Genomic DNA, 27,925 nt, shown 5'->3' with positions numbered 1-27,925 from the left:
AGCGGCAGCTCCAGTTCCATCCCTAGCCTGGGTGGGATATCCACAGATATAGCCATAAAAAGACAAAAATAATAAAATAAAATCTTTAAAAAAAAAAAGAACTTCTCTATCCTTCCGCCTGCATCAGCTCTCTAGCACAATGTGTCTATCTGGCCTGTAGTCCACATCCTCCAGGTGATTCTGCCCACTGGTGACACCATGTGAGAGAATGAATTAATCCTGAAGAAGTGATACAAACAAGGAGCATTTCAAGTGGCATAGAAGGCTGCTAGGAAGTGTGCCTTGGCACCAGTATATCTTTCGAGTAGGGTGAGCTGCCTCTTCTACGCATTACAATTAAAAATGTTTTCATGCCACAGGAGTGGCCCTAGAAAAGGCAAAAAGACAAAAAAAGAAAAAACAATGTTTTCTTGGGAGAAAGCAAAACGTGAAGGCATGTGATAATCTATACAAATTTTATTTTAATATCACTTTGTACAGAAACGAGCAGGTGTCAGTGTTATGCAGGCACGGAAAAAAAGGAAAAGGGGAAAAAAAAAAAACCTCCAGTGATAATTGACCTTGTATTTACACCATTTGGTTTCAACAGGGACAGGAAGTTTTACTGTTGGCTTCCTGTGGGAACTCCAGTTTCTGCACCTTCCCCTGCTGCCTCTCAGCATCACGATAGAGCAGGGATTTCTGAGCCTTCAATCGGCAAGCCAGGCACATGAAAATTGACTCCACGTTCTGGCTCTCCTTGGGGTCCTTGGCCGATGTCTCAAACAAGAGCATGTTGTGGGCATCGGCAAATTTCAGGGCTAAGTTGGAGGGCACCTGGATCTGTTCCCTCAAGTCACACTTGTTGCCCACAAGCACTTTCGGGACGAGTGGGGGCACAGCATGCCCATTGCATTCCTGGATCCACATTTTGAGGTTGGTGAAAGAGGTCATCTTGGTGACGTCATAGACGAAGACCACGGCGTGCACGTTGCGGTAGTAATGCTCCACCATGCTTTTGCGGAAGCGCTCCTGGCCCGCGGTGTCCCACACTTGAACCTGGAAGATACACAGACCCGAATCTGGAGTTAGAAAAGGAAACAAGAACGGGTAGGAGAAAACATGCTTGTGTGGCATTATAAAAACCAGGTCGGAGTTCCCATCGTGGCTCAGTGGTTAACAAATCCGACTAGGAACATGAGGTTGCGGGTTCGATCCCTGCCGTTGCTCAGTGGGTTAAGGATCCGGCGTTACCGTGAGCTGTGGTATAGGTTGCAGACGTGGTTCGGATCCCGTGTTGCTGTGGCTCTGGCGTAGGCCGGTGGCTCCAGCTCCGATTGGACCCCTAGCCTGGGCACCTCCATATGCCGCGGGAGCGGCCCAAGAAATGGCAAAAAGACAAAAAAATAAAAATTAAAATTAAAAAAAATTAAAAAAAAATAAAAACCAGGTGACAAGCCCTGACACAGGAAGTGGTTCTTTGACAAATTGGCAGAAGGGACTTATCAAAGCATAGAGAGAAGTTTCTTTCAGGGCTTATTAAGCCTTTGTTAGGATTTTTAGTTGAAAATCTTCTTACTTTAATTTTTAAAAATGGCATTCCCATTGTGGCTCAGTGGTTAACAAACCCGACTAGTATCCACGAGGACGTAGGTTCAATCCCTGGCCTTGCTCAGTAGGCTAAGGATCCAGGGTTGCCGTGAGCTGTGGTGTAGGTCACAGATGTGGCTCAGTTCTCGAGCTGCTGTGGCTGTGGTGTAGGCCGGCGGCTACAGCTCCGACTGGACCCCTAGCCTCGGACCCTCCGTATGCTGCGAGTGTGGCCCTAAAAAGACCAAAAAAAAATTTGCATTGGGGTATAGCTGTATTACAACTTCCAATGTTGTATTAATGTCTGCTCTACAGCAAAGTGATTCACTCATGCATATAAGTTATTCTTCCTCATATTCTTTTCCATTACAGTTTATCCCAGGACCGCCCTGTGCTGTACAGTAGGACCTTGTTGCTTATCCATCCTATATATAGTAATTTGATTCTGCTCATTCCAAACTCCCAATCCTTCCCTCCCCTTCCCTCTCTCTCCCTGGGCAACCCCAAGTCTTAGTTGAAAACCCTAAGTTGAAAATCTTAAGGTGTTCAGTTGAAAAACTCAAATGTAAATAGGTTGACCTTCCTGGACAGCCAATTGGCAATATTATCAAAAACCTGAAAAATGTACCAAACTCCTAAAGCCTATAATCCCACTTCCAGAAAGCTATACAAAAGAAACAGCAGATAAGATAAATAAGCACTCTGGATGTTATATGCAACACGACGGCCCCAGTTACCACTGCTGTATGTTATATATGAACGTTGTTAAGAGAATAAATGCTAAGAATTCTCATTAGAAGGAAAAAAATTTTTTTTGCTTTTTCTTTTTATTGTATCTGTATAAGATGATGGATGTTCACTAAACTTACTGTGGCCATCATTTCATGGTGTATGTAACTCAAACCATTATGCTGTACCCCTTAACCTTACACGGTGCTTTATGTCCATTACCTCTCAAAACTGAGGGGGAAAGCAAAAAAAAAAAAAGAGGAAGAAAGAGATATATGCTCCACTTGGGCTTATCAGACACAACTTAGAATAGATTTACAAGGAGATCCTGCTGAATAGCATTGAGAACTATGTCTAGATACTCATGTTGCAACAGAAGAAAGGGTGGGGGAAAAACTGTAATTGTAATGTATACATGTAAGGATAACCTGACCCCCTTGCTGTACAGTGGGAAAAAAAAATTTTAACCAATTTCCTTTAAAGAGAAAATAAAAAAAAAAGAGATATGTGCTCCAAATTCTCTACAAAGATCTTGATCACTTTTGAAAAAACAGGAAACAACCTAAAAGTTCAGTAGGAGAGGAAAAGCTAAAACATTTGTATATATCTATACAATGGGCTATTATGCAGCCATTAAAAATCACTGTTTCAAAGAACAAATGATGGAGGATATGCTCACAAAATGTAACTAAGTGAAAAAAGCAGGATAGAAAAATTTTCATATGCTATGGTCCCAATTAAAAAATAAACATAGGAATTCCTGTTGTGGTGCAGCAGAAATGAATCCAACTAGGAACCATGAGGTTGTAGGTTCGATCTCTGGCCTCGCTCAGTGGGCTAAGGATCCAGCGTTTGCGGTAATCTGCGGTGTAGGTCAAAGATGCGACTTGGATCCTGCGTTGCTGTGGCTGTGGTGTAGGTCTGATTCAACCCCTAGCCTGGGAATCTCCATATGCCACAGGTGCGGCCCTAAAAAGCAGAAAAATAAATAAATAAACAAACATAGATACATGAATAGGAAAGACTGAAAGTGTATACACCAGAACACTAATGGTTATTTATGAACTGTGGGACTTGAGGTGATATTTATTTTCTTCTTTTTTTTTTTTTTGTATTTTCCAAATTTTCTATTGCAAGCATACATCATTTCCTTTGGGTTTTTTTGCATGACTTTTTAAAGAAAACAAAATTAGTGTTAAAAATCTCACCTTGCTGCTCAACTTATTTTAAGTTCACTTCTTTGTTACGTAAAAGGTAATTTAGCTCACTGGATTATTCTTCTGCATCTCAGCTTTGGGGATAAAGGCCCATCAGTTACACAGGCAAAGATACAACTCCCAGGGGCTATTCTAATCTACACACATTCAGCCCCATCTATTTCCCTTTACGCATCCAAAGTCTTGGACAAGAGAAACGCTCAAAGCAATGGTCCCAAGGCCCTGCACAATTCTCAGTTATGAAAGGAAATGTGATTATGGTCACTAATTGACTACTGCGGTTCTTAAAACGAAGGATAGCCTTTATTTGAAGTTAGCGGTCAGTACATATAATCTAGTAAACATAATTAAATCTCTTTGCTGAGTGAAGATTTTCCAGGGCCCCAGAGTCATCGCTCTGAACAGCAACTTTCATTATCCAGGCTTCCCTCCAGCTCCTCTATGGAGATGGCCGCCCTGTTCCTTTGGCACAGCATCCTTGGGACTCATCCCCTTCCCCTTCCTCTATTTAGATTTGCATGTCTCTTGGTCAGGCTCCCCTCTCCTCCCTCCTGGACTACAGCAAAGTCTTTTGGATTCTCCATGTCTCCGACTCAGTGCCCCATGCATTTCCGCCTTCAAGCTAGCCTCCCTAAGTCCTGAGCATCTTCCTCCGCTTCAGCCAGTGCGCATAGCCCTGTACTGAATGTGGCATCAAAATAGAAACATCTGTCTGCCATAATTGGACCCCACCCGCAACCCGGTTTCCACCAGCTCCACCGGGTTCATTCCCTCCTCTGGACCTGTGGTCCTGCGAGTCCACCTTCCCCTACAGAATTCGTTGCCCCCCTCCCCCTTCCCGGTTGCTCTCTCCAAACCTCACCCACTCTTCAAGGCTCAGCTCAGACTCCGTCTTCCTGACACCTTCCCCACCTTGGCTTCAGTTCTCCTTCCTCGGGAGTTTCCATCACACTTGGAGTCTGTACCACACCACTAAGAATATCTTTCTTTGCTCTCTGGTCGTTTCACCAGGGTTCTCGGCATCCCTCCAGCTAGACTGCAAGCAGTCTTTTGCTGCAGCAGATCACTCCTCATCGTCATTATCAAAAAGCAGCATTGGCCTGCGCCACCAAAACTACAATCAGTCTGGCACCCTAGGTATCTGCCAAGGCGATGGCAGAGACAACGTTCGACTTGGGTGACCCAGAAAAGCCTAAGCCCTCAAAGGCCGACTTGCTCCGGCAAGCAGAGACAGAAGAGATTTTCCTTTCTTCCACCGCTCCGGTGCTGCGAGCAGGAAGAAAGAAGAGAGCAGGAGAGGAATGGAGGTCAGTGGGAAGAGGGCAGGTATCCCAGGAGAATACCATTACCACCTGGTTTCTGGTTTCCCCACCCCCATCTTCCGCCCGTCGTCGTAAGGCTCGCTTCTGAGTAAGGCTGAATCCCCAGCAGCCCTCAGGCATGTGGCAGATGCTTTAACACCATGAGCTCAGGACTCTAAAAATACCTGCCACTAGCAGGAACACGGGTGGGAGTGTGTGAGGTGTTTGGGGCTGAGTAGGTTGGCTGTTTGGCTTCTCTTTGGCTTCAGAATTGTGTGCTGCCACCCAGGCTGCCAGTGCTGCAGGGACGGCCCTCTCTGCTGGAAACCTCCTTTGCCTTTCCAGCACCTCCCCTCGAGGCTTTTATTTAGAGGCTCAGAATTTGAACGAAACTGTAGGCACTGCTCCCATTCCAGCTCTTTATAAAGCCCACCCCAAATCCTTAGCACGCCTGTCTGTGGTGAGAGGGGAGCCAGGAAGCCGGCTGCCAACAGCAGAAAATCGGAAGAACCGAGCAATCACCGAACAAGGGAGAGCACAGCAGTCAGGGTCGCTCACTTTGTTTGGTGTCCCTGTCCTCAGCATCCTCACAAACCCCAGGCCATCAGACCAGGAAAGCATCCCCGTTTGGCAGCTGGTCCTCCCTTCCTGCGGGCACTGCATCCACACGGTGGCCAGGGATGGCCTGCCCCTTAGCCACACATACCCCCCACCCCAGGAACCTCTTTTCCCTCTGAGCGCCAGTGAGGTAGAGTGGAGTCAAACCAACTAGGGTGCAAATCTCAGTCCAGTCATGTCCTACTAGTTAGGTGGCCTCAGGCGAGTTACTTCATCTTCAGTGTTCTCCTCTGGAAAGCAAGGATAAACCCAGCAATCCTGTAGAGATGCTGTGACCATGAGCATTCCTTGTAAGTACACGACACAGTGCCCAATACTCTCCCTTCCTCTCCGGGCCGGGACCTTCACCCTCAAGTCTGATCAGACAGCTAATTGAGCAGGCACCGCTGGAACTGCAGAAGCAGGTTTGGAACTGGGAGACCCGGGGACCAGCCCCTCTGCTTCCTAGCTGCATCAATGACTAGGCAAATGAAATAGTACCCAAGAAAGAGCTTTTGCAGAATATAAAGTGCTCTGCAAATATTAGTCGTTGCCATTGTCTCTGAGGGCAATGGGGGCCCAGGAGTCCGGTCCCGGTAGCGCCACTGCTTGGACCCGCTGGTTCTCCTCCTGGAAAACACAGAGAACTTGGCTTCTTGATGTTGAGACAGAGCCAAGGCAAAGGCAGTCAGCGGGGAGGGGGAAGAGAGAGGAATGCCAGCAGCATGCCATGCGTGGCTGGGGACAGGCCCAAAGTGACGGGGATGCTGGAGGAGAGTTGAGGGGCACTGGGTGGGGAGCTGCCAAAGATAAACCTAGCCTGGTAAACCATTTTCCTGGGGCAACCACCGCCTGAGCAAGCTGAGGCAAGACCCTCAGCCCCTGCACGTGCTCTTAACTGACGCGGGTATTTCTTGTCCCTAGGGAACATAACATATCTGGCATCTTTCTGCAGATGAGGCATGAATGTCCTTTTGTTGGAGGCCGGTGGGGGAGGGCAGAAGTGGAAAAAGGGAGAAAATACATCTGTAACATTTGAAGGATGCCCGAGTGGGTGATGGGAAAAGTTTAAGACAATCTTTCTCCAGCTAGCCGGACTGTCCCATTTGCGTCCAAGATACACCCACGTTCGCACACAAGGCTGACACAGAGAATGGCAAAGGAGGACGGAGACAAAGACAAACTCACACACAGCAAGAGAGGCAGCAAGGGAAACAGAGAAACAACACTGATGGATAATTAACCATTAAGCTAACTGGCAGAAGATGGAAGCTCAGAAGCCCTAAGGAAGACATGATGTCATTCTGACTGCGGGCAGCTTCCCAGCGAACACTTAGCCTCCAGCCACTCGGTAATGTAACACACGAAGCTGTTTTTCCAAGTGATCAGCAGAGGAAACAGAATCCACAGTCCTGAGCGGCACCTGCCCACAGTACACCTGGTCCGGAGCTCGGGGGCCGGGGGCTGCCCAGCCAGTGAGAGGAAGCCAATCAGACAGAAGGGGGTGCTTCCATGAAAATTTACAAAAACTGGTTCAAAAATTAGAACCGAGCCCCCCACCACTACCTTCCCACCCCCAAACACACTCCTATTCGGCATTTTCCAATGCTTTTAGACTAAGACAGGAGCAACATGATTTAGCTAAACCTAAACATGATTTAGCTAAACCTAAACATGGTTTAGCTAAACCTAAGGATGACAGATGACAGAACTTAAAGGTCATTAAGAGAAGCCCCACCCTTCCTTAATGGGGGAGGTGCCTCCATCCTTCCCAGAGTGATGTCAGGAAGGACTGCCAGCTTTCCCATAGGATGTCTCACCACATCCCTGTCACAGGTAACTTTGTGGGTTAGATGGACCATGGCGCTGGCCCAGAGTGGGAATTTACATGCTCTTCTAAGCCAGGCAGCATGGTGCGTGGAAAGAGCACCAAAAAGGGAATTAGGAGACCTGAGTTGTAGGCTGTGCCCTGTGTGATCTTAGGCTAGTCACTTTCCCTCTCTGAGCCTGTTTCCTCTCTGTAAACCCAGGAAGTCTGATTAGAGATTCTCCAAGGTCGCTTCCATCTCTGAACATACTCTGATTCTCACACCCAAGGTGAGACAGTCAAGGTGCAAAAAGTAAAACCCGGTACTCAGCTCAATGTCCGGGGTGCCGCTGAGGGTGACATCTTGAGGGCTCTTGAGTCCTGGGGCTGTAACCCTGGGCCTTTGGCCGACAAGAGACCCTAAGGCTGGCTGCCCGGCATTCCACCTCCCCCTGTGCTCTTGCACGATGCGTGCGCGCACACACACACACACACACACACACACACACACACACACACACGAACACCCTCCCCCAGGCCAGATACTGCTCTGCTAGAGGAGAGTGCAGTGAGAAAGAGCACGGGCTCCAGATCTAGACCGAAATCCTGGCCCTGTCACAGGAAAGGCAGGACAGCGAGATGGCCAAGTGCCTGGGCTCAAGGATCGAAGACTGAAGCTCAGATCCATGTGCTTTGGGGCAAGTTACTTAATCCAACTTTGGTCTCTTTATCTATAAAACAGGGATGATAAGAACAGTCCTAATTTCCTAGGGCTGCTGAGAAGATCAAATAAGATAGTGTGTGGAAAAGGGACCCTTTGTTTATTCAATAAATAGAAGTTATTTTATTATTGTCGCTACTTACTCATTGGAGGTTTTTCTTGCTGTTCATGTTAACCAGGAAATAGTGGATTATAAATGTCCGTGAGGGGGCCGGCGACACATCAATTGGAGACACCAAATGGGGCTTCAGAGCCCTAGGGATGGCCCTGGTAATTAAGAAAGTAGCCCCAAATATATTAATTCAGTCGTTCCCCTGCAGGTGTTGACAGTGTGTGCGACAGTATGGGACACAGTAGAGGCCACACCCTGCTCTTGGACTGACGGAAGAGCTGGCATTTTCCAGCCTGCTGGCCTTCTATTGCTGCCTGTGGTCTCTGGCCACCTCAGCCTGCCACGTGGCAGTCACCTCCTAGCGTGGCTTTGGTACTTGTTCCTTGAGAAACTTCAGGCCCGCCCGAGTGTGGGGCCAGATCTCCTCCTGTGTAGATCACGTGCCAGCTGCCGTGCTCTGCCATCTTCCCAAGGACGTGCTGGTCTGGCCTGCCGCCTTGGGCCCTGAGCTTGCAGCAGCTTAACCAGAAGCAGGGCCCCATCCCACGGCTCCCACACCCCACCCTGAGCTCCCTCAGAATCTGCACCCAGAGGGCTCCTCCGTGAGCAGTTTCACCAGGTTTTGCCCTCTTGGAAATATCATCTTCCACCAAAAAGCCTGTATTAAGCACTTATCTGCATGTGGTGCTGCGCTGAGCTGTTTCTAGTGAGTCACACTGTCAGAGGCTCTGCCCTCTGGGAGAAAGTCCGGGATCTTTGGCAGAGACTGTAAAATCCAGTTTGGCTAAGTACTGGCTGTTTGCAGGGAAGGAGTCTTTGCAAAATTTCCCCAAGGCCATTGGGCACGGACCTTCTTCCACTCGTTTCCACTTCCCGCTTCCCGGCTTCTTCCTCTCCTCTCCCCTCCCCCTGCTCTCCTTCTCTAGACTCCCAAACACTTCCTTTCTCCTCCATCTAAATTTCAAGTGGACTTAGTGCCCCTCTCTTAAATCCAGGGGTCTCTGTGCTTTAATGTGACACTTGCTTTTAAACAAGGATAGCATTAAATTTGAAGGGTTTGTGGGGGTTTTTTTGAGGGTTTAAGAGTATATTTCTGCTTTAGATTTTAAAAGGCATGTTTCAGGAATTTCAGAGTCTTACGACCTTACATTAAAGAAGGCTTAGCCTAGCAGACATAGACATAAGAGCTCCAGGAAAGGACAGAAACAGATTCTTGCTCTGATGTTAAAACAAGAAGTGTAACAATTCCCCCTTCCCCAAAAAAGCAAGGGGCGAAAAAGATCACGATTTCAAAGTTGTGCCCTATCTTGCAGACCCTGAGGCTTGGTGGTTTTCCGGAGCACTCCCTTACCTGTACTGAGCTGCCCATCTTCCTGACATCTGGTTGCCTTGGCCTGGTCTCTGAAGCCATTTTCAAACATGTTCATTTCAATTAGGAAGGAGTCAGGAATCTTGTAGGGTTTAGTGCATTTCATTATTCTCCCCAGTTACTCAGTCCTTCTCTCCACAACACTCAGAAGAGGGACCCTGCAGTCAGGTGGGCTGTTTGCCCAGCAGGAGGGAGGGTTACCTTCACCTGACAGCATCCGACTCTAGGCTCAAGAACAGGCCAGGTGTGGGTCTAGAGGAGTTGGTCTTTAGTGCCCAGTGCCCAGTTCCTTCTGAGGTGACTTTCCTGCCCGTAACCCTGCCCCTTTCTGCTTCCCTGACACATGAAGCTGCCCTTGCCATGTCCTCCCTCCCTCCACCCTCCGCACACCAAAATATTCCTGTCCTGTCGAGTTTCTACCCTTTCTGCACCGAAAGTGAGCACAAATGGTCAGACAAGAATATCTGCACTTGGCCCACTTGACAGACTAATGAGAGAAGGGGATCAGACACTCAGAGAAGTTGCTCTGCATTTTTACAAAGGCCTGCTGAAGACAATACCAACAAAATAAGTAATGAGCATGAAGTACCCCAGACAAATAAAGAAGATATCATTTGAGGGGTCCTGCTGCAAAGGAACAAGTTTTGTCTATTATGAAGGGCTGACAGGTGACCCTGTCTCAATTTCTTTAAAATGGCTCATGGCTTTGGGCCAGAACCACCCCCGCTCCACTCCTATTCCAAATCAGCCCTAATCTTAACCATAAATTGTAATTTAAAATAAAGCAGCTTTCATTCTCTATGGATTTCCATCTTTCCTCCTCTCTAAGGCCTCGGGGCTCAGCCAAAGTGACTTTTCACAACCTTTTGGTACCCACGAGGTAGGTACAAGAGACCTCAAGATGTGTAAAGTGCTCTGGGATCCATCCCACAGACCAGGACAGAGATCCCTCATACCACCCTCTGCCCACAGGTGCCGCTGCTCGGGCTCAGGGTCAAGGATGGGATCAAACAGGCTTTTCCTAACGGGAGCTGTCAGGCAGGGGCAAAGGGCAAGCCTGCAACCACTCCCGCCTGCCCTCAAAAAAAAAAAAAAAAAAAAAAAAAAAACTGGTAAGGTGGTAACTGGGCCACCAAGAGAGGTAAGGGGATGCCTCTCTTGGGCTCAGCAAGTGGCGACACCGCCACACGCTGGACATTTACAACCGCTAGAGCAGATGCCTCTGGCGAGGCCCCCTCCCAGATCCCTCCCTTCCCGGACCTGACCGTCTGGATCACCTTGATCTTCTCGCCCTCGATTTCCACCGTCTTCTCCCTGAAGTCCACGCCAATGGTGGCCTCAGTCTTGTCCGGGAAGGTCCCCCCACAGAAGCGGAAGGTCAGACAGGTCTTGCCCACGTTGGAGTCTCCAATCACGATGATTTTGAAGATGCGAATCTGCACGTACTGGTCCAGCGATGAGTCCAGCTCCAGGGACGCCAGGCCAGCGGCCGAGGCGGGCTGTAGGTTCCCATGGCCCAGGATGGGCTGCGCCATCTCCCCCGGACCGGACCGGGGCCCCAACCCCCCTTGAGGGCTCCACACAAAGAAAACGGCCACGTTAGTGCGCTCGAGGCGAGCGAGCTTTGTGCGTGTGTGTGTGTGTGTGTGTGTGCGTGTCTGTGAGTGTGTGTCCGCGCGTGTGCGTGCGCCGGCAACGTGTGTGTGTGCGCGCGCGCGTGAAGGGGGTGCCTCTCACCCCAGCCCCCCCCTTCTCCAGCGCACCCTCCTAGCAGCTCTGAGGCATCGACACAAAAGCCAGGGATGGGAGGAGAGATGGAGGAGAGTGGGCAAGCCTTCTTCTTGCGCCTGTGCCCTCGGACGGGACGCTAGGGCGTGCGATCCTACCGCGCTCCCCAAGCCGCCGCCGCCGCCGCCGCCGCCGCACCTTTGCCTAGACACTCCCCTGCCTGGACCCCAGGGACACACCGGAGGGAGGAAGCCTGAGGAGGAAAGGCTGGGTGGAGAAAGCCGCACACACCACCCCGGGACGGACCTCCTTTCTCCTTGCCCCCATTTATTTTATAGGTTTCGGGCTCCCCGCCCCCACCTTCTCGGAGCGCACGAGGTTGGCTGGCAGAGAGCACAGCTGGGGAGGACAAAGAGAGCTGCACCCTCAGGCATCTCTGGAGCACTTGGGCCTCGGAGCGACACTACTCGGCGGGGGTGGGGTGCCGGGCGGAGACACCTCTTTCACCTCGAAAGCCGTGGGCAGCTGCGCCGCGCCTCGGCGGCCCCCTCCCAAGCCTTGGGATAAAGGGATGCTCTGTCTTATTGAGAAAGCAGGTGCGCTCGCGCGCCCCAAGGAGCTGGGGAGGGAGCTGCCAAGACACGCCGTGGGTTGTGGGGGCCCCGCGCAGCTGAGAGGAGGAAGGCAGGGGCACGGGTGTGCGTGCGTAGGGGGAGTTACGGCTTCTGTCACAGACTTGCCAGATGTAGGGGGGCGCGTGCCAGGCGCCAACCTCCCCTCATCACACCACGAGCACCCATCCTCTGAATGTTCAGGAGAGTGGCTCCTATTGGCTGCCGCAGTCGGTTGTGTCTGGCTGGCCAATGGGGAAGGCCCGCCTCGGGAGAGGGCCATACAGAGGGTAGAAGAAGGGGGGAAGCTAGTGGTGGCAGCTTTGGCAAAAGGGAATTTGTTTCCGGGGGCTAAATGTTACAGGCCCAGGTGGAGGGATCTTGGGACACGGCATAAACCTCACAGTGTCTTGCATTCCCCAGCCCTCCATATAATCATAAATCCTTCTAGAATGGTGGAGTTTCAAAAGGAATTGGAAACCTCTAGGAGCGTTCACCCCTCTGCACCTGAATGTAGAACAAAGTGGTTGGGTCTAATTTGCCAGAAGCCTAGATTATGCTTGGAAGACGATAAATGAACAGAACTTTCTTACGGCATTAGGGAGCAGCTCCCCAAGGCTTAATAAGCACCACACATCTTGGTCAAGACCAGTATTCCCTCCCCCCAAAGTGATTGCAGGTTCAGAATTTGTTTCTTTGAAATCAACTTTGCCGAGGTACCACTTACATACACAGAATGTGCCCATTTGTGTTTGCTTTTAACAAACATAAACACCTATTTCATAGGCTAAGGTAATATTGACACATGCTAACAGCACCAGACATATGAGTTATTTGCTAGTGCCTTCAGGGTCAGGGATTCCGGAAGCACACGTGACTTACCATCTTATTTGTGTGGGGCTGAACTGCAGAAGAGACAAACATGACTAAATCCATTCCCGCTCTGAGGAAAACAATCCAGTGCATCAGTGATAGATCTGTAAGCGACCTGGAATGTGATTGCTCAGCCAAGTTCAAGCTACTGAAAATGGCTGGGCAAAGGAGGGTCTTGTAGTTAATAAGGTTTTCAGTTGAGTTTGCAGATATATTTATAGCTAACTCTTTTAGTGTACATGTGGGCCATCTATTTCTAAAACCCTAGATTATACTATTCAGTACTTAAACCATCTTGAGAAGGATTTAGTCTTAGTTGGCTAACCCATGGTCATGATTATGAATACCAGTTATCACTGTACAGTGTGAAGAGCAATCCAAATTGTACAGTATTTTGTTTTGTTTTGTTTTGTTTTGTTTTTGGTTGGTTGATGTCTAGATAGTAGTTTGCTGAATCATTCTCCTCTGTATTTGAAGCTAGTGCTGCCGGTGACCATTATCTACAGAAGAATAGATGTTTTTAAAAAGGTAACTATTAATTAGGCATATGCACTAGGTAAGAATGGAAAAAGGCTTTGCTAATTCATAGCCATAACTAAAACTAACTTTCGGAGAGATATAAAAAATATTACATCCATATAAGATGCATTTAGATATATGCTTCAGAAAAAAACTTGCCCCTGAGTCTGAGAGTTCACATCATAGTTGTAAGGTAGAAACACTGATTTCTGAAAATGTGGTCTATTTCCACATGCCCTGATAAAAGCTCTGTGGAATGCGATTTGGGAGAACTTTTGCTTATATTTTTAGAGTTAATCAGTATGTGTAAATTGCTTTTGCTCCCCCCCAAAATGATATAATTTTTAATTAAGAGGACAAGAAAATACCTCATTGCATCTATTGCAAAAATGAATGTGCTGTACAATGACTTTTCCTTGTGTTAACTGTTCATCATTAAATGACTTTCTTTCAAATACATCTAGTTGTTTTCATAGGTACTTGAGTGTCATGATTTTGACAGTGTTTTTGAAAGCCTCTTTCATCAACAGATATGATTAATTTTGTATTTAATCAACCCATGTTGATTATCGGCTTTTAGAAAGAGAAATAAATATCCATGTCCGTAAAGCCTTTAAAATCTGAATTAGAAAGAACTTTTTACCTTACTGTGGAACCGATATTTTCAATATTTATCCCTCCCAAACAGCCGTCAGTTAAAAGTCACGCATTGCCAGAGTTCCCCTGTGGCACCAGTGGATTAAGGATCCAGCATTGTTACTGCGGTGGCTCAGGTTCGATCCTTGGCCCTGAAACTTCCCCATGTCATTGGTGTGGCCAAAAAAAAAAAGTCATGGTATTGCCTGCACTTCTGAACATTAGTCTATTCTTAATGAGTAAGGGAATACTGGGTCATTTTTACCCAATAAATACTGTTTCCTGAATTAAACTTCCTCAAACAACACCTTTGTAATTTCATTTTCTATCCTTAATCCACTAAAAATAATAACTTCATCACCTACAAGATTAGGGCTAAATTCTTTTACCAGTTCAAATCTGGCCCTACCATATTCACTTGTCCTTATTTACTTCTTAGTATGTACTCTCTGTCATTGTCCCCTATAAATGTGCTGGGGTTTGTTTGTTTTATACCTCCAAGCTATTTAAACAACATGATGCATCCTGTAAAATACTTTACAAATATTAGGTCATGTAATCTTCATAACAACCCTATGAGATTGATAGATGAGGAAACTGAAGCACAAGTGACTTTTCCAAGTGGCAGAGCCAGGATTCAACTTGGGGCAGAAGGGATCCAAAGTCAATGGTGCTTGACCACTGAAAATATTACTTTGGGTCCCAATGAATTCACCATCTGAAATATCATCCCTTCTCCATTGTCTATTTGAATTTTAATACTCATCCTTCAAGATGTAGCTTAAGTAACATTTCTTGTATGAAGTCATTCCTTAGCTTTTCCATCCCATACTTTTCTCTTGCTCTGGCACTACATCAGATATTTAAATGACCAGTGTATGTCATCTTCCCAATCAGACAGTGACCACTTCCTATACTATTCACATCCCCCAGAGCTCCTCTCATAGCACAGTCCAAATGGCAAGTGCTCAATACTTGTTAACCAAACATGTAACTCAAAGCTTTGAAAAAGACATATTTTGCATACAGCCCAAAGTTTATTTCCAATTTAGCTTACATGTGGTAGAGTCAAAACACCTATCTGCACTCAGCCTCTCACCCTACTCCTCCAACTCTTTTAAAAAATCTGCTTAGGATTTCTCTCATATAAAGTCGGTGAAGCACAAACTCTTTTTGCCGGCATCCTGCTCTCAAGCACCGAAGCCGTAACAGCCGACTACCGCAGCACCCGGTACAGCATCTAGGACACAGAACCGCACAGTATAAAAGTGGTATGGGAAAGAGTGAGCGGAATGTCTACTGGTCCAGGAAACAGGCGCTTGGTAGGAAAGCGCCAGCAATTTGTAAAAGACGGAAGTCCGCTCCGAATCTGGGAAGCCAGGTTCCCCGGCAGGCCCTGTGGAAAGACTGGAAGTGGACTTCAGCAAGAGAATCCGGAAGGCTTATTACCTAGTAATTAGGAACCTAAAACAGAAGACTAAACCGCGGCGCTGAGGCCACGCTTTGTGAGGTACTGTTACCGCAGCAGTACTGGCCACAACCAGGCAGAGCGGCCCCATCAGCCGCTCCTCGGGCAGCTTTCCAAAAGCGCTTACCCACACGTGTTGCCACCAACCTGCGGAAAATAGCTAGCAACTCCGGCTGGGGTCTTTGCAAGTGTGAGGGCAGCTAGGCACATGCGCACAGCTTCTCGCCGTGCGGGCCAATCGCAATGCGGCGCTGAGCATCGCGCCTGCGCAGTAGGCCTCCAGGCGCTCTTCCCCTTCCCTGCCGGAGCTGGCCGGCTTAGCTGTCCAATGCCCACCCGGAGCTGGGAGGAGGAGCCTGCGTAGAGTGCGTGTGAAGGGAGCAAGGGGAACGGCCCGGGGCCCTTGGTGTTTGACCCGTCCGTCGGTGCGTAAGAAGAAAGGAAAGGAGGCGGCGGTCCAGAGTAGCGGTTGCCGAAATGTTCCGGTGTGGAGGCTTGGCGGCGGGTGCTTTGAAGCAGAAGCTGGCGCCCTTGGTGCGGACGGTGTGCGTCCGAGGCCCGAGGCAGAGGAACCGGCTCCCAGGTGATTGACCCATCCCGGTAACCCCCACCTCGAAGTCCAAAGGCCTGGGCTCCAAAGGCTCTCTTTGCCTCTCAGTCCTAAGCCCACCCCACCCCCACCCCAGGGGAAAAACTAAACACACTCACAGTCGCTAAATTCCGAGGTGGAGAGATCTAAACTGTGAGTTTCGCAAATCGTGCTGACCTGACCTTCAGGGGATTTGAGCCCAGTAGTCGGCTTGAGGCCTTTTCCTGGGAGGCTTTGCTGTTCGGGGATAACAGACCAGCTGGCTGTCTCCTATTGTCCGATGCCACCTCGCAGCCACCCCCAGTTGGCCTTTTTAGAGCCGTGAGGTCAAGTCGACTTTGTCGTTTGTCGGTTGTGAGGCCCTAAGCAGGACGTTTAAGCTCGACACCTCAGGTCCTTTTGTAAATGAGTATATTGCCTGCCTACCTTCCAAACCCCACCTGTGATTCATAGATTTGAGCGCCCTGAGAAGCAGAAACAGTGCAATGAAAGTAAAGAGTCAGTCGGCTATGCGCCAGACACCAGGAAGAGTTGGCCCAGAATTCATTTGACATGTCTGGTCAGTGGAATTCTTGCTGGTCTCTAATGCTTCTAAGAAACAGTTTGCAGAACGCATTGCATTTGCCCTCCATGAAGTTGTTTCATCAAATGTTAGAGCTGGAAGGGATTTCGTGGTAAAGTTCAACCCATTCATTTTATAGATAATAAACCGAGGCAAAGACAGGTGAAATTACATGCCCAAGGTCACAAACCTAATTAATAGGCAGAGCAAAGTATAGTTTTCCAGTCTTTATTTCCCTAATCCCCTCGCCCTAACTCCACATTGCTTTCTAAAATTTGACCTCAGAAGGTTAAGAATGAATGCGGTTCCCCTTCAGCCGGTTGTGCATCAGATACCCTTGAATGTATCCAAGCTTATCTCGAGCCTGCTAATCTTCAACCTGCACAACTTCAGAGGGGTAAAGAATCATCTACCTGTAGGAGGTGCTGTTTTGTGGGTTTTTTAGTCAATAATCTTTGAATGGCCACCTGAAGATATTCATATTTGCAATGTGAGAAATGATCCTTGAGGCCTTTTCTTTCTTTTTTCTCTTTTACTTTCTTTTTTTTTTAAGGGCTGCACCCAAGGCATATGGAAGTTCCCAGGCTAGGGGTATTCGAAAGTTGCCCAGAAATTTACACAGAAACTTAAGTAAGCTGAAGATTTTCATCTACACACACTGGCCTTTCAAACTTTATGTACTTATTTTGCCTAAATTGTTTTGTGGGAAAACTAAGAATTATTGGCAATAGAGATCCTGAGGAGGAGTTCCTGCAGTGGTGCAGTGAGTTCGGAATCCAACTGCAGTGGCTCAGGTCCCTGCAGAAGCTCAGGTTTGACCCCCACCCCCCGCCCACTGAGTGGGTTAAAAGATTCCCTGTTGCCCTGCAGGCGTAGCTCGAAGCTAAGGCTTGGACTCAGTCCCTGGCCTGGGAACTTCCTTAGGCCACCTATGCTGCCAATAAAAAAAAAAAAAAAAAAAAAAGGAGTGAGAAAAAGAATGTATATATTTATGTATGACTGGGTCACCTTGCTGTACAGTAGAAAATTGACAGAACATTGTAAACCAGCTATGATGGAAAAAATAAAAACCATTAAAAAACAAAAGGAAAAGAAACAACTCACAATTTTTGCCAGCATTATGAAATCTGACCAAAAACGTTCTCATCAACTAAGTATGGATTTACAAAGGTAAATTGGTTTATTAGACATTTGAAGGTGGTTAGTAGTATTAGAACTGAAGAATACAGAAAATGTTCTTTTCCATTGCATGACTTTGTTTGAAAGCAGTCTGCTGTAGAGTATATTCCGACTTCTTGACATATCCATCCATCTCCTTGTGTATACTTATTCTTTGTCTTTTGGCCAAGCACCGGAGTGTAACGTTCCCTTTAGCAATGGGAGGAGATGAGGTCACAATTTCAAAAAGAAATGATTGTCATTTTAGGGATTAACCTTGTCTTGTGGCTCGATTTACTAATTGCTTTTAATCTGATTTCTTTTGCACACAGTAGCATTTACCATGTTTTTGCATAGATCAAGAAGAAGCATTTTTTATTGATATGCCATTTCCTCCTCCTTTTCCCCCCTTCCTCCCCACTAGTTCTTCACCAGGATTATAGCAAACTTTAAACCTACCTTGAAATGATCTCATCCATATCTGTCACCATTGTCAGGTTCGTTTCCATTATATGTTGCCTTTTGCCTTAAAACCATAATTGCTACTATTTATTTATTTGCTTAATTTAGATGCTCTGCCTCTTTCCAGCAATGATAGAAGGGAATTAATAGTCACCACTTTATGACTGCATTCAGCAGTGAGGAGCAGACTGGCTAAGTAATAGAGTAATAGATATTTTCTATTCTGTAGTATTTTATTTGGTTGCCAGACATTGTGCTGCCCATGTGATCAAACTGATCACTGACCCCTGACCTGAGGGTCGAATGTTTGAACATGTTTCTCTGTTCAGAATCCTTCTCACCTCACTAAAAAGGAAACTGGACTCCTTGTGGGCAAGGATCCAGACATCTGGACACCACCCAATGACACCTTTTTTTTTAAGCCTAGAAGATGAGCCTTTACCCACTCTTTCTGCTGAGGCAAAGCTTTACAGAAGAAAATTTTAGCAAGTCAACCTTTTCTGCCAACCAATTAATATGTTGTATTTTCTAGATACTTTCTAATATTTTAAGGGAGTTGCTGTGCACTGTAACTCTCATGTTTCCAAAAGTTGCCTCACTGTGTAAGTTAAATGGAGGGCCAAGCCCAGCTGTACTGACTGAGAATCTCCGGGAGAGAAACTTGGGAATTTATATTTAACAGGCCCTTTGATGTCATTCATATGATCAGGCAAGTTTGGGAACTATGTTCTGAATGAATAATGACTCTTTCCCTTCTGTTCCACTGGCTGAAGGATTAAAAAAACCAAACTGAACAACCTTGAGTCTCTTGTGATTTGTTTCAAGCTCATTTACTAATATTCAGAATAGTAGCAGCTATTCTTGCCTCCTAAACTGTACACTGCCTGAGGACAGCAGTTATGTCATATTTATTTTTGAGTCCTCAGCATTTTGGGCAGTCTCTAGTACATGGGAAATTGTCAGTGACTGAACCTTACTAATCTGAAGGACTTAACTTTGCAGAATAGAGGTGTTTTTTTTATCTGTCATCTAAATCATTTTTCTTCTGGTTCCTTTCTACAGAGTGGTTCACACCAGGGGCACCTAGCTACAAAGGACAAATCACCTAGGCTTTTCCTCTCCTGTGTTTTATCCCTGTCAGAAAAATAAGTTTGACATTCAGAAAATAAGATTCAAGAGCATATAGACTTCTTAACAATTTGAGATTCCTAGGTGCCTCAGTTCTATAGATATATTTCTGGAAAAGGCCTTCTGGGAATATGGGAAAACAGGAGATTATGAAATCTACAGAAATGAATTTGCTGATTTAGGTACTGTTCTAGTGCTAGTCTGTGGTATTTGAGGTTACTAATTTATTATTAAGTAACCTGTAGTAAATGGGATCTGGCTAAAACTTCTTTGTGAAGAATTTTTCAAAATGTTTAGTCCTTATCAATAGAAGATTTCTGTTTCCTTATTCATTAATTCAAGAAACATCTATTGAACAAACACCTACAAGAATTGAATCCTTGGAGTTCCCATCGTGGCTCAGTGGTTAACAAATCCGACTAGGAACCATGAGGTTGCGGGTTCAATCCCTGGCCTTGCTCAGTGGGTTAAGGATCTGGTGTTGCCATGAGCTGTGGTGTAGGTTGCAGACACGGCTCAGATCCCACGTTGCTGTGGCTCTGGCATAGGCCAGTGGCTACAGCTCCGATTTGACCCCTAGCCTGGGAACCTCCATATGCCGCAGGAGCTGCCCAAGAAATTACAAAAAGACAAAAAAAAAAAAAAAAAAAGAATCCTTGCACGATATAATGAATATAGACATTAATGTTGTATTATAATATCAGACTTGCTAAGAGACTAGATCTCGATTATTCCAACCACTGAAAAGAAGTGATAATTATATGACATGATAGAGGTTCTACTTACCACTAAGATGGCAATCGTATTATTATATATAAATGATCAATTTTTTTTTAAAAAAAGAGTTGAATCCTAAGTGTGAGGAAGAAAGTGCTGCCTCTGTATGTCTGGTTTGACTGCAGAAAATCTAAAACAAGTAGCCTGGGCTTGGTTTAGCGAGAAGTCTTAGCATTAGTAAGACAAGTGAAAAGACATGTTTCAGTCATAATGTAAAACTTCCTAAAACTTTGAGTCTATGGGGGAAGGTGTGGGAATAATGTTATAGATAAAAGAAAAAAAGAAATTAGGGGGTTTATGTCATGGTGCAGCAGAAACAAATCTGAGTAGTATCCATGAGGCCACAGGTTTGATCCCTGGCCTTGCTCAGTTGGTTAAGGATCCAGCGTTGCCATGAGCTGTGGTGTAGGTCGCAGATGCGGCTCAGATCTGGCCTGGCTGTGGCTGTGGTGTAGGCCAGAAGCTACAGCTCTGATTAGACCCCTAGCCTGGGAACTTCCATATGCCACAGGTGCAGCCCTAAAAAGACCAAAAAAAAAAAAAAAGGAAAAGAAAATTGGAGGGAAAATATAAACATCCATACAACATTATCACGTTTACAAAGTTCAAGTCACTGCGTAGGGTATGTAAAAAGTTAGCTTGTGGAAGTTCCTGTTGTGGCTTCATGGTAAGGCCCCTGACTAGTATCCATAAGGATTCAGGTTCAATCCCTGGCCTTACTCAGTGGATTAAGGATCCGGTGTTGCCGTGAGCTGTGGTTGTAGGTTGCAGATGCAGCTTGGATCCTGTGTTGCTGTGGCTGTGGCATAGGCTGGCAGCTGTAGCTCTGACTCGACCCCTAGCCTGGAAACTTCCATATGCCTAACAAACTAACTTTTTTGGCTTTTTAGGGCTATACCCTAAAAAGCTAAAAATAAGTTTGTTAGTGATAATATTGTATTATATTTCAAGCAATAGTTTAAATGTTAACCCACTTTTTAAAAAGTCAATTTGCTTTTTAAATGTGGTGGGTTTTTTTTTTGCAAAACTGAGGCAAAAACTGCTGAACTTACCCAAATCTACACTCTTAGTTTTATTTTTGTGAAAAGCAAGCAAAATCAGAATATTATATTGAATTATTATAGTTAAACAAAGTTGCTATGATTTCTAGATTTAGGATCTTCTAGAGGGATAAATGGAATTTTAAAATATTTATTTCCATTAAAGAAACTAGGGGTGGAGGTAAGGGACAAAACCAATTTTGTCGTACTAAACTCAACCACGTGGAAGTTTTTCTGCTCAGTTTCATTTTCTAAGCTCTTGAGAGTTGTCAGTTTCTATTTCTGAAGCTTCAGTATTTTTATGGACTTCTGAAAATCAAAAGCTTGCTCAGATTGAGATAAGCTTCTCTACCCTTGCACATGTTATTTGATGTTATTTCCAAATATTAGCCATTTTATTTCATGTTGTGATGAAGGATTATAAAACAGGTAAGAAATAAAAACAGAAAAATACATTTCTAGTTTTAAGAGTATAGGCCCATAGTGTCTTATCTATAATTTTAAAATGAGACTAAAAATCAAGTTTTTATAACTCATTTGCCAGTTAAACCAGACCTGAACTGGAGAGAAGCTACCAAGAATCTTTTCTTTATTCCATTCATTGTGATTGGTCATAGAAACATTAATGTGTGTGACTGGGTTGCTGCCCCTTACTGTGCAGGATGTCGCTTGCTAAATGGTGTATGCACCAAATACTTAAAACCTAACAATTCTAAGTTCTGGAATGCACACATTCCCAAAGATTTCAGGTAAGAGACCGCAGCCCTGTACTGGACCTGTTTTTACCCACCTCTGAGCCCTGTGATTGTGAAAGCAAGGGAGGAAGTTCCCCATTTCTAACCTTTGCAAGTACATACGGAACAGTTAACAGCACCATTCTGTTTGTCTTTAAAAGCTTGATCAGACCAGGAACACATCTACTTGCCTCTAGACCAGTGATTCTCAAGGTGCAGACTGGCAGCATCGGCATCACCTGGGAACCTGTTAGAAATGCAAATTCTTGAGCCCTACCCCAGATTCTCTGACTCAGAAACTCAGGGGTAGGTCTGGCCGCCCATGTTTTAACAAACTCTCCAGAGGATTCTGATGCACGGTCAAGTTTTAGAAGCACTGTTTTGGATCAGGATTGGCGAACTTTTTAAAATAGACCTTTTTTTTGACACATGAAAATTATTCAAAATCCACATTTCAGTGTCCACTAATAAAGTTTTATTGGGACACAGTCACGCTCGTTCATTTAAGTGTTGTAGCTGCTTTTGCACAACATCAGCAGAATTGAGTACTTGCAGCAGAGACCTTGTGGCCCGCAAAGCTGAAAATATTTTCTATCTGGTTCTTTACAGAAAGTTTGCAAACCCCTGTTCTAGGTCAGTAGTCAACACGAGGAGCATCACAGGCAGAGAAGGTGCTGAGACCTTCCTTCTTCATTTGAAAGTACCAGCATCCTCCAGGAGAAGGAAGTCTATGAAACTTACATTTCCTGTGTGAGCGTTGTTACCATCGTGATTGTTACATAGTCCTACAGAGTTTTTACATCAACATAATTTTGTTTTGAGGGACTAAGAGCTAAGTAGCTGGTGGATTTTTTTTTTTTTTTTTTTTTTTGTCTTTTGTCTCTTTAGGGCCACACCCACAGCATACAGAGGTTCCCAGGCTAGGGGTCTTAATTGGAGCTGTAGCTGCTGGCCTGCGCCAGAGCCACAGCGATCTGGGATCCGAGCCGCGTCTGCAACCTACACCACAGCTCACGGCAACGCACGATCCTTAACCCACTGAGCAAGGCCAGGCATCGAACCCGCAACCTCATAGTTCCTAGTCGGATTCGCTTCCGATGCGCCATGACGGGAACACCAGTTGGTGGATATTTGAAATTTATCATTCTAAAAATATATAGTTTAAAATTCTTCAGTTCTTTGGGAGAGATAAAATCACCTAATTTTTTTTTTTCTGTTTCTCTTTGAGCTTTACCATTCCTGTCTTCCAGGATACATTACCTTTTCACATAAGACTGAACTGTATCCTGGCTAGATGGTGTTGCAGAAGTTTATTTTGTGCAAGGTTGGAGCCCACCAATTAGATTACTCTTTAAGTGGTTGTTAGAGTGTCCCAGGTAGCCTGTAGTTAACTTGTTATGCCTGTCTATTCAGTCATCTCTGTGTTGATTTCATGTACAATGAAGCTATGAAGAGAAGTATTTGATGAACTGCCCGTGTGTTTTTCATTACTTTTTCTAGAAGCTATAAATCCCTCCCTGACAGCATTAAATTGAACTCTTTAAAAAACTACAAAAAGTTGGAGTTCCCGTTGTGGCTCAGCAGGTTAAGAACCCGACTAGTATCCATGAGGATGCGGGTTTGATCCCTGGCCTCACTCAGTGGGTTAGGGATCTGGCGTTGCCATGAGCTGCGGCATAGGTCATAGATGGCGGCTCAGATCTTGTGTTGCTGTGGCTGTGGTGTAGGCTGGCAGCTACAGCTCCGATTCAGTTCCTAGCCTGGGAACTTTCATATGCCATGGATGCGGCCCTAAAAAGGCCAGAAAACATCCAACAACTTAAGAGTGTGCATTCTGATATCTGTTGTATTTGTGTGTACGCTTTTGATGATTTTCTTTCTCGATCATTTAGCAGTGACTATCACACAGCCCAAGAGGCAGTTAGTTAAGTCTTTACTTGTACAATGCATTGACGTTCAGTTATAAACATGTATTAACTATTTTATTTTTGTATGTGTGTGTGTCTTAATAAATTGTGTTCCTTAGGCAACTTGTTCCAGCGATGGCATGTTCCTCTAGAACTCCAGATGACAAGACAAATGGCTAGCTCTGGTGCATCAGGGGGCAAAATCGATAATACTGTGTTAGTCCTTTTTGTGGGCTTATCAACAATAGGAGCTGGTGCATATGTAAGTAGAAAAGCAGCTCGTGTGAAGAAGCTGCCAAACAGCTCCCATTAATAGACTCAGTACTACTCTGCTTTAAGACTTTTACAACTAATTCCCCTTTCTCCTTTTGGAAGAGTTTCTAAAAAGCCTTCTTTAAAGTGCCTACTGTCTAATATCCTATGAGAGCCAATTTGGGAATGACTGAAATTTAATCTCACATTGATTATCTTTGCTCTTTTTACTTGTCTTTTTACTCTACTTGAAAGCCTCTGCATTTTTGTAGATTTGACTAATCCACACAATTGTATCTTTTCTCTTGGATGTGACACACTAACCTGTGAATAAGGTCAAAATACATTGCAGCTCCTTAGCACAATATTTGATTTTGACCCATTTGTCAAATATTTTTCCTTAGCTTGGGATAATAAACATCTTAAAACAACCACCTTCAATCCAAAATACTAAGCATTCCTGAAAAGAAAACTATCCCTGACTCTCACCCAAAGACTAAATTATAGAAGTAGGCCTAGTATCTCCAATTTTAGGATGGAGCTTGTATGAGGTGAGAAATATGGTTTTAACTGCTGTATAGTATAACACAATAGTATCTCCTTAAATGAACTGTGATGAGCTTAGCTGGTCAGAGAGGAATTATTCTGTGGGCATTTTTTTTAACTTGGCAGGGTTTACTCTAAGCAGATCAGTCTAAAGTTAGATCATATAAGGCTGAATGAACCAATTTAGATAACACCTAGTAAGACTTGATTGGAAGAAGCTGTTTTTTACTTATTGAGAGCAAATGGTTGCATGGCATTATAATTTTAGTTCTCTCTGCATTGGTAAGCCAGTGAACCTATCTTGATCACTAGGTTGAAAAAAAAAGGGACTTGAAAAATTTTGGAAGTTACCTAGATCATGGTTCCCTGACGAAACTCCCAAAAGCACAAGAAAAGTAGACAGCTCTTGCCAGTTGTGAGTTAAATCAGAGTAAGAAATAGGAGAGCTCTGTCTAATCAGAGACTTTGATGAAATATACATTCTCCTCCTATCCTGGAGCAGCATTTTTTTTTTCTTTTTTAGCACAGGGTAACCAAAAATGCTTCCCTGCTTTTGTGTTGAATGTTTCTTCATTAATACTTAGTGCTTTTTCTATTTCCTTTTGTTTCTTTCTTGGCCTTATCTTTACCTACAGTTGTGCAGTGTCATCACCTAGGATCCCCTTCTAGATCACTAGCGTCTACAGGTGCTTCTGGGAAAGATGGCAGCAGCCTAGTATACTTCTTAATTGTAGGAGCAACAGTCACTGGGGCAGGAGTTTATTATGTAAGATACTTAACACTAAAATGTATTTTGGGGTAGGGTGGGTGAGACCATGGCACTAATGAAAACCTGATCCATTAGTATACAATGAAATATTCACAGCATGTGCTTTCTAGGTATTTATTAAAGGGACATTGTCAGTCACTAGGGAGTCCTCAAATCTCATTAATCAAACTTCTGAGTCTTACCCAACGTATCTAAAGCCATACATTTAATGGTTATTATAAATCCTCATCTTCAACCCTTTCTTTGAAACTTTTGCCAATTTCATGATTCTTTTTTATTGTGCTAAATTATATTGTGCTTTAGTGCTGCATACCTAACAAGAGAGTCTCAAAGAGTAAACATTGAATAAGCAAGTAAAGGTAACTTGAACACCATCCATTTTGAATCATTTTAGGTAAAATGTAATTTTTGTGTTTTGTGGGAAACAATAAATTAACCCTACTTTTATCATGAAAAGGCATTTTATTGAATGCTTTGGAGGAGGCCCAAAAAGCCATGGCAATTACAGTGTTCTCCCCACCCACTCACCCCCAGCCTCTATTTCAAGTAAATTCCCTTGGCAGTGTCCCTTTTGTAATCTGTAAACTAGTGGCTGAAGTGGTACAAGCTAATGCATTCGTGAAGGTCGCTTTTGCCTCTCATTCCTAACTCAGATACTACCCTCTGAACCTTAACTTTTCCATTTCATAGCTCTCAACTTTTCCCATCAGTTCCACCCCATTCATTCCAATATAGAATTTAAAGTGTTTGCATCTGATATGTTGGTGACAGTTGAAACTTATTAAACCTCTGGTTTATGTTGCTGTACCAGAGTTGGATGGCCTCCACAGAGCGGGCCAGGCAAATCTCTTGATGCCAGGCCACAAGACAGGGCTGCTTCCTGTTGCTTTGAAATGTCTGTGAAGCACGAGTTCCTCTCAAGCCATTCAGTTAAATGCCTCATTGCCCTCTGTGTTTATCCAACACTGGTAATAATAAAGCTGCTATATTATAGTGGTTTCAGGTTAAATGATAAGCTTTTGTCTACCTACAACTGTTATCAGACTATTTTGTATAGTTTTTTTAACTAGCTTTTAAATTATTTAAAACATGACCTGAGGTGGCTTAAATTTGTCAGTGAACACAGCCAAAGTGGCCTTGAGAATATTTAATGAGGTTTAGTATTTGGGCCCTTTGCCATTGTTCAACTGATAGGACCACATTGCCTCACTTAGAAAATGAACTGTTTGCTTTCATAGTCCTTTAAGTTGAATAAATGGCGCTATATTCATCTGTTTAGAAAAGTTGTCTGCTAATATATTTCATAAATTTGTTTTTCTTAACCTGACATGTATTCATGTCACTAACTGGAAATCTGTGCACACTGGGGAGACAGAGACACTTGGGGGAAAGGTGAATTTTTATTTAGTATGTCTGTAAACTCATTTTTATATCAGAACATTTACTTAAAGCTAAAAATATAAATAGATCATATATGTATATAAATATATGACAAGCTTCTTTCTTGTCCTTTCCCCACAAAACCTCAAGATACTTCTTGGTCTGCTCTTCCCCTCTTGTGTGAAGCCACTAGGAGGTGTGAGAGGGCTTAGGCTATTTCTGGATATCCCTCTCAATGTGAACGTGACCCCAGTGTATTTCTCTGTTCACTCACACTGACCAGCGTAAGCCATCTTTTTAGGTAAAAGTCCCTTTCTTAAAATAAATATTTTAAAGGAATGAGCAAATGCAAGACTTGTGTATAATATCTGATGTCAAGATAAAAAAAACTTTCTTGAAATGAATGTCTGTTTACAAATTCGATGAATTTAGTGGTAAATTCAAGGAATAACCATTGTCTTTTAACATAGAATACTTAATTTTCTAGTCCATTCATGTCATATGTCAGATGTTTCTAGGCTGATAAACATCAAGCCTTATTGCAGCACATTGCCTAGTGGGCTGCTTTGTAAGGGGTTCGTAGATGTATTCTTAGAACATATTTTGTGAATACTGCCTCTCATTGTCCTTATTTTCTCTTGCAACTAAGTAATAATCTGAGATTTCAGCTGATCTATGGTCACTTAAATTCCTGTCTTGTTGACCCTTTGGGGTAAAGTGCTGTAATAAATCATTCTTGCCTACTGCTTAAAAAAAAGTCTTCAGTAGGTTCCATCCCAGGCCTACACATGCTGCAGGCATGGCCAAAAAGAAAAAAATCTTCAATAAATTCTGTTATATGTTAAGAGAGAAACATAGTCAATGCTAAGGAACTCTTTTCGAAAGACTAACGAAGAGAGTGCATTTGAAATAGGATGGGTATTTAAGGGAAGCATTTGACCCTTAAGTATCTGAGTGTCATAAAAGGATAGGTCCTTGAGGAAAAGGATGAGTTACTCTCTGAGACTAGAGTACTGGCAGTCAGGCTTCAGGGTGTTATCTGAGGCCCCAGCGAAACTTGACACAAGGAATTCTTAGGTCCCAGCTTCCTACCCAGGGCCACATGGATTGGTTTCACAGCTAGTATCCAGCATAGTCCAAAACCCCTTTTATAAACCTTAGCTCTTCCTGGCGCTTGATTCTTCTAGTATAAAATGTTTTTCTTTTTCCTTTAGCTGTATCTTCAGAATTAAATATGAGGACAATTCTTCAAATAGAGCCTAAGGAAATCTGAAACTGGAACATTATCATCTGCTTACCTGTATTCTTTCCACACCAAGTGTGTACACCACTCAATATTTTTATTTCTTAAGAAAATAATTTTG

General features: G+C 44.5%; 2 protein-coding genes across 5 annotated transcripts in view; one reads left to right on the top strand and one right to left on the bottom strand.

The window, feature by feature from the left end:
* On the bottom strand, positions 53-15,454 carry RAB33A (RAB33A, member RAS oncogene family). 3 transcript variants are annotated; one of them, XM_005673897.3, is made up of 3 exons: positions 11,511-15,454; positions 10,688-11,403; positions 53-1,038 (listed from the first exon to the last, which is right to left on the bottom strand). In XM_005673897.3, the coding sequence occupies exons 2-3, from the start codon at positions 10,955-10,957 to the stop codon at positions 583-585; spliced, it is 726 nt and encodes a 241-aa protein (XP_005673954.1). In that variant the 5' UTR covers positions 10,958-11,403; positions 11,511-15,454; the 3' UTR covers positions 53-582. The 3 variants fall into 3 exon arrangements, with proteins under 3 accessions (XP_005673954.1, XP_020935037.1, NP_001116649.1); XM_021079378.1 differs by having other exon boundaries at positions 10,688-15,454; NM_001123177.1 differs by lacking the exon at positions 11,511-15,454 and having other exon boundaries at positions 583-1,038; positions 10,700-10,957.
* AIFM1 (apoptosis inducing factor mitochondria associated 1) overlaps positions 15,566-27,925 on the top strand; it is a 31,695-nt gene continuing 19,335 nt past the window's right edge. The window contains exons 1-2 of one of the 2 annotated variants that reach the window (XM_021079475.1): positions 15,566-15,840; positions 25,048-25,178. In XM_021079475.1, coding sequence (XP_020935134.1) covers positions 15,735-15,840; positions 25,048-25,178 — 237 coding nt within the window. In that variant the 5' untranslated portion in view covers positions 15,566-15,734. 2 annotated transcript variants of the gene reach the window in all.

Source organism: Sus scrofa, chromosome X (genome assembly GCF_000003025.6).
Source record: "Sus scrofa isolate TJ Tabasco breed Duroc chromosome X, Sscrofa11.1, whole genome shotgun sequence".
Taxonomy (NCBI): Eukaryota; Metazoa; Chordata; class Mammalia; order Artiodactyla; family Suidae; genus Sus; species Sus scrofa.
The sequence above is the reverse complement of the archived record's forward strand: the minus strand, read 5'-3'. Positions and strand labels throughout refer to the sequence as shown.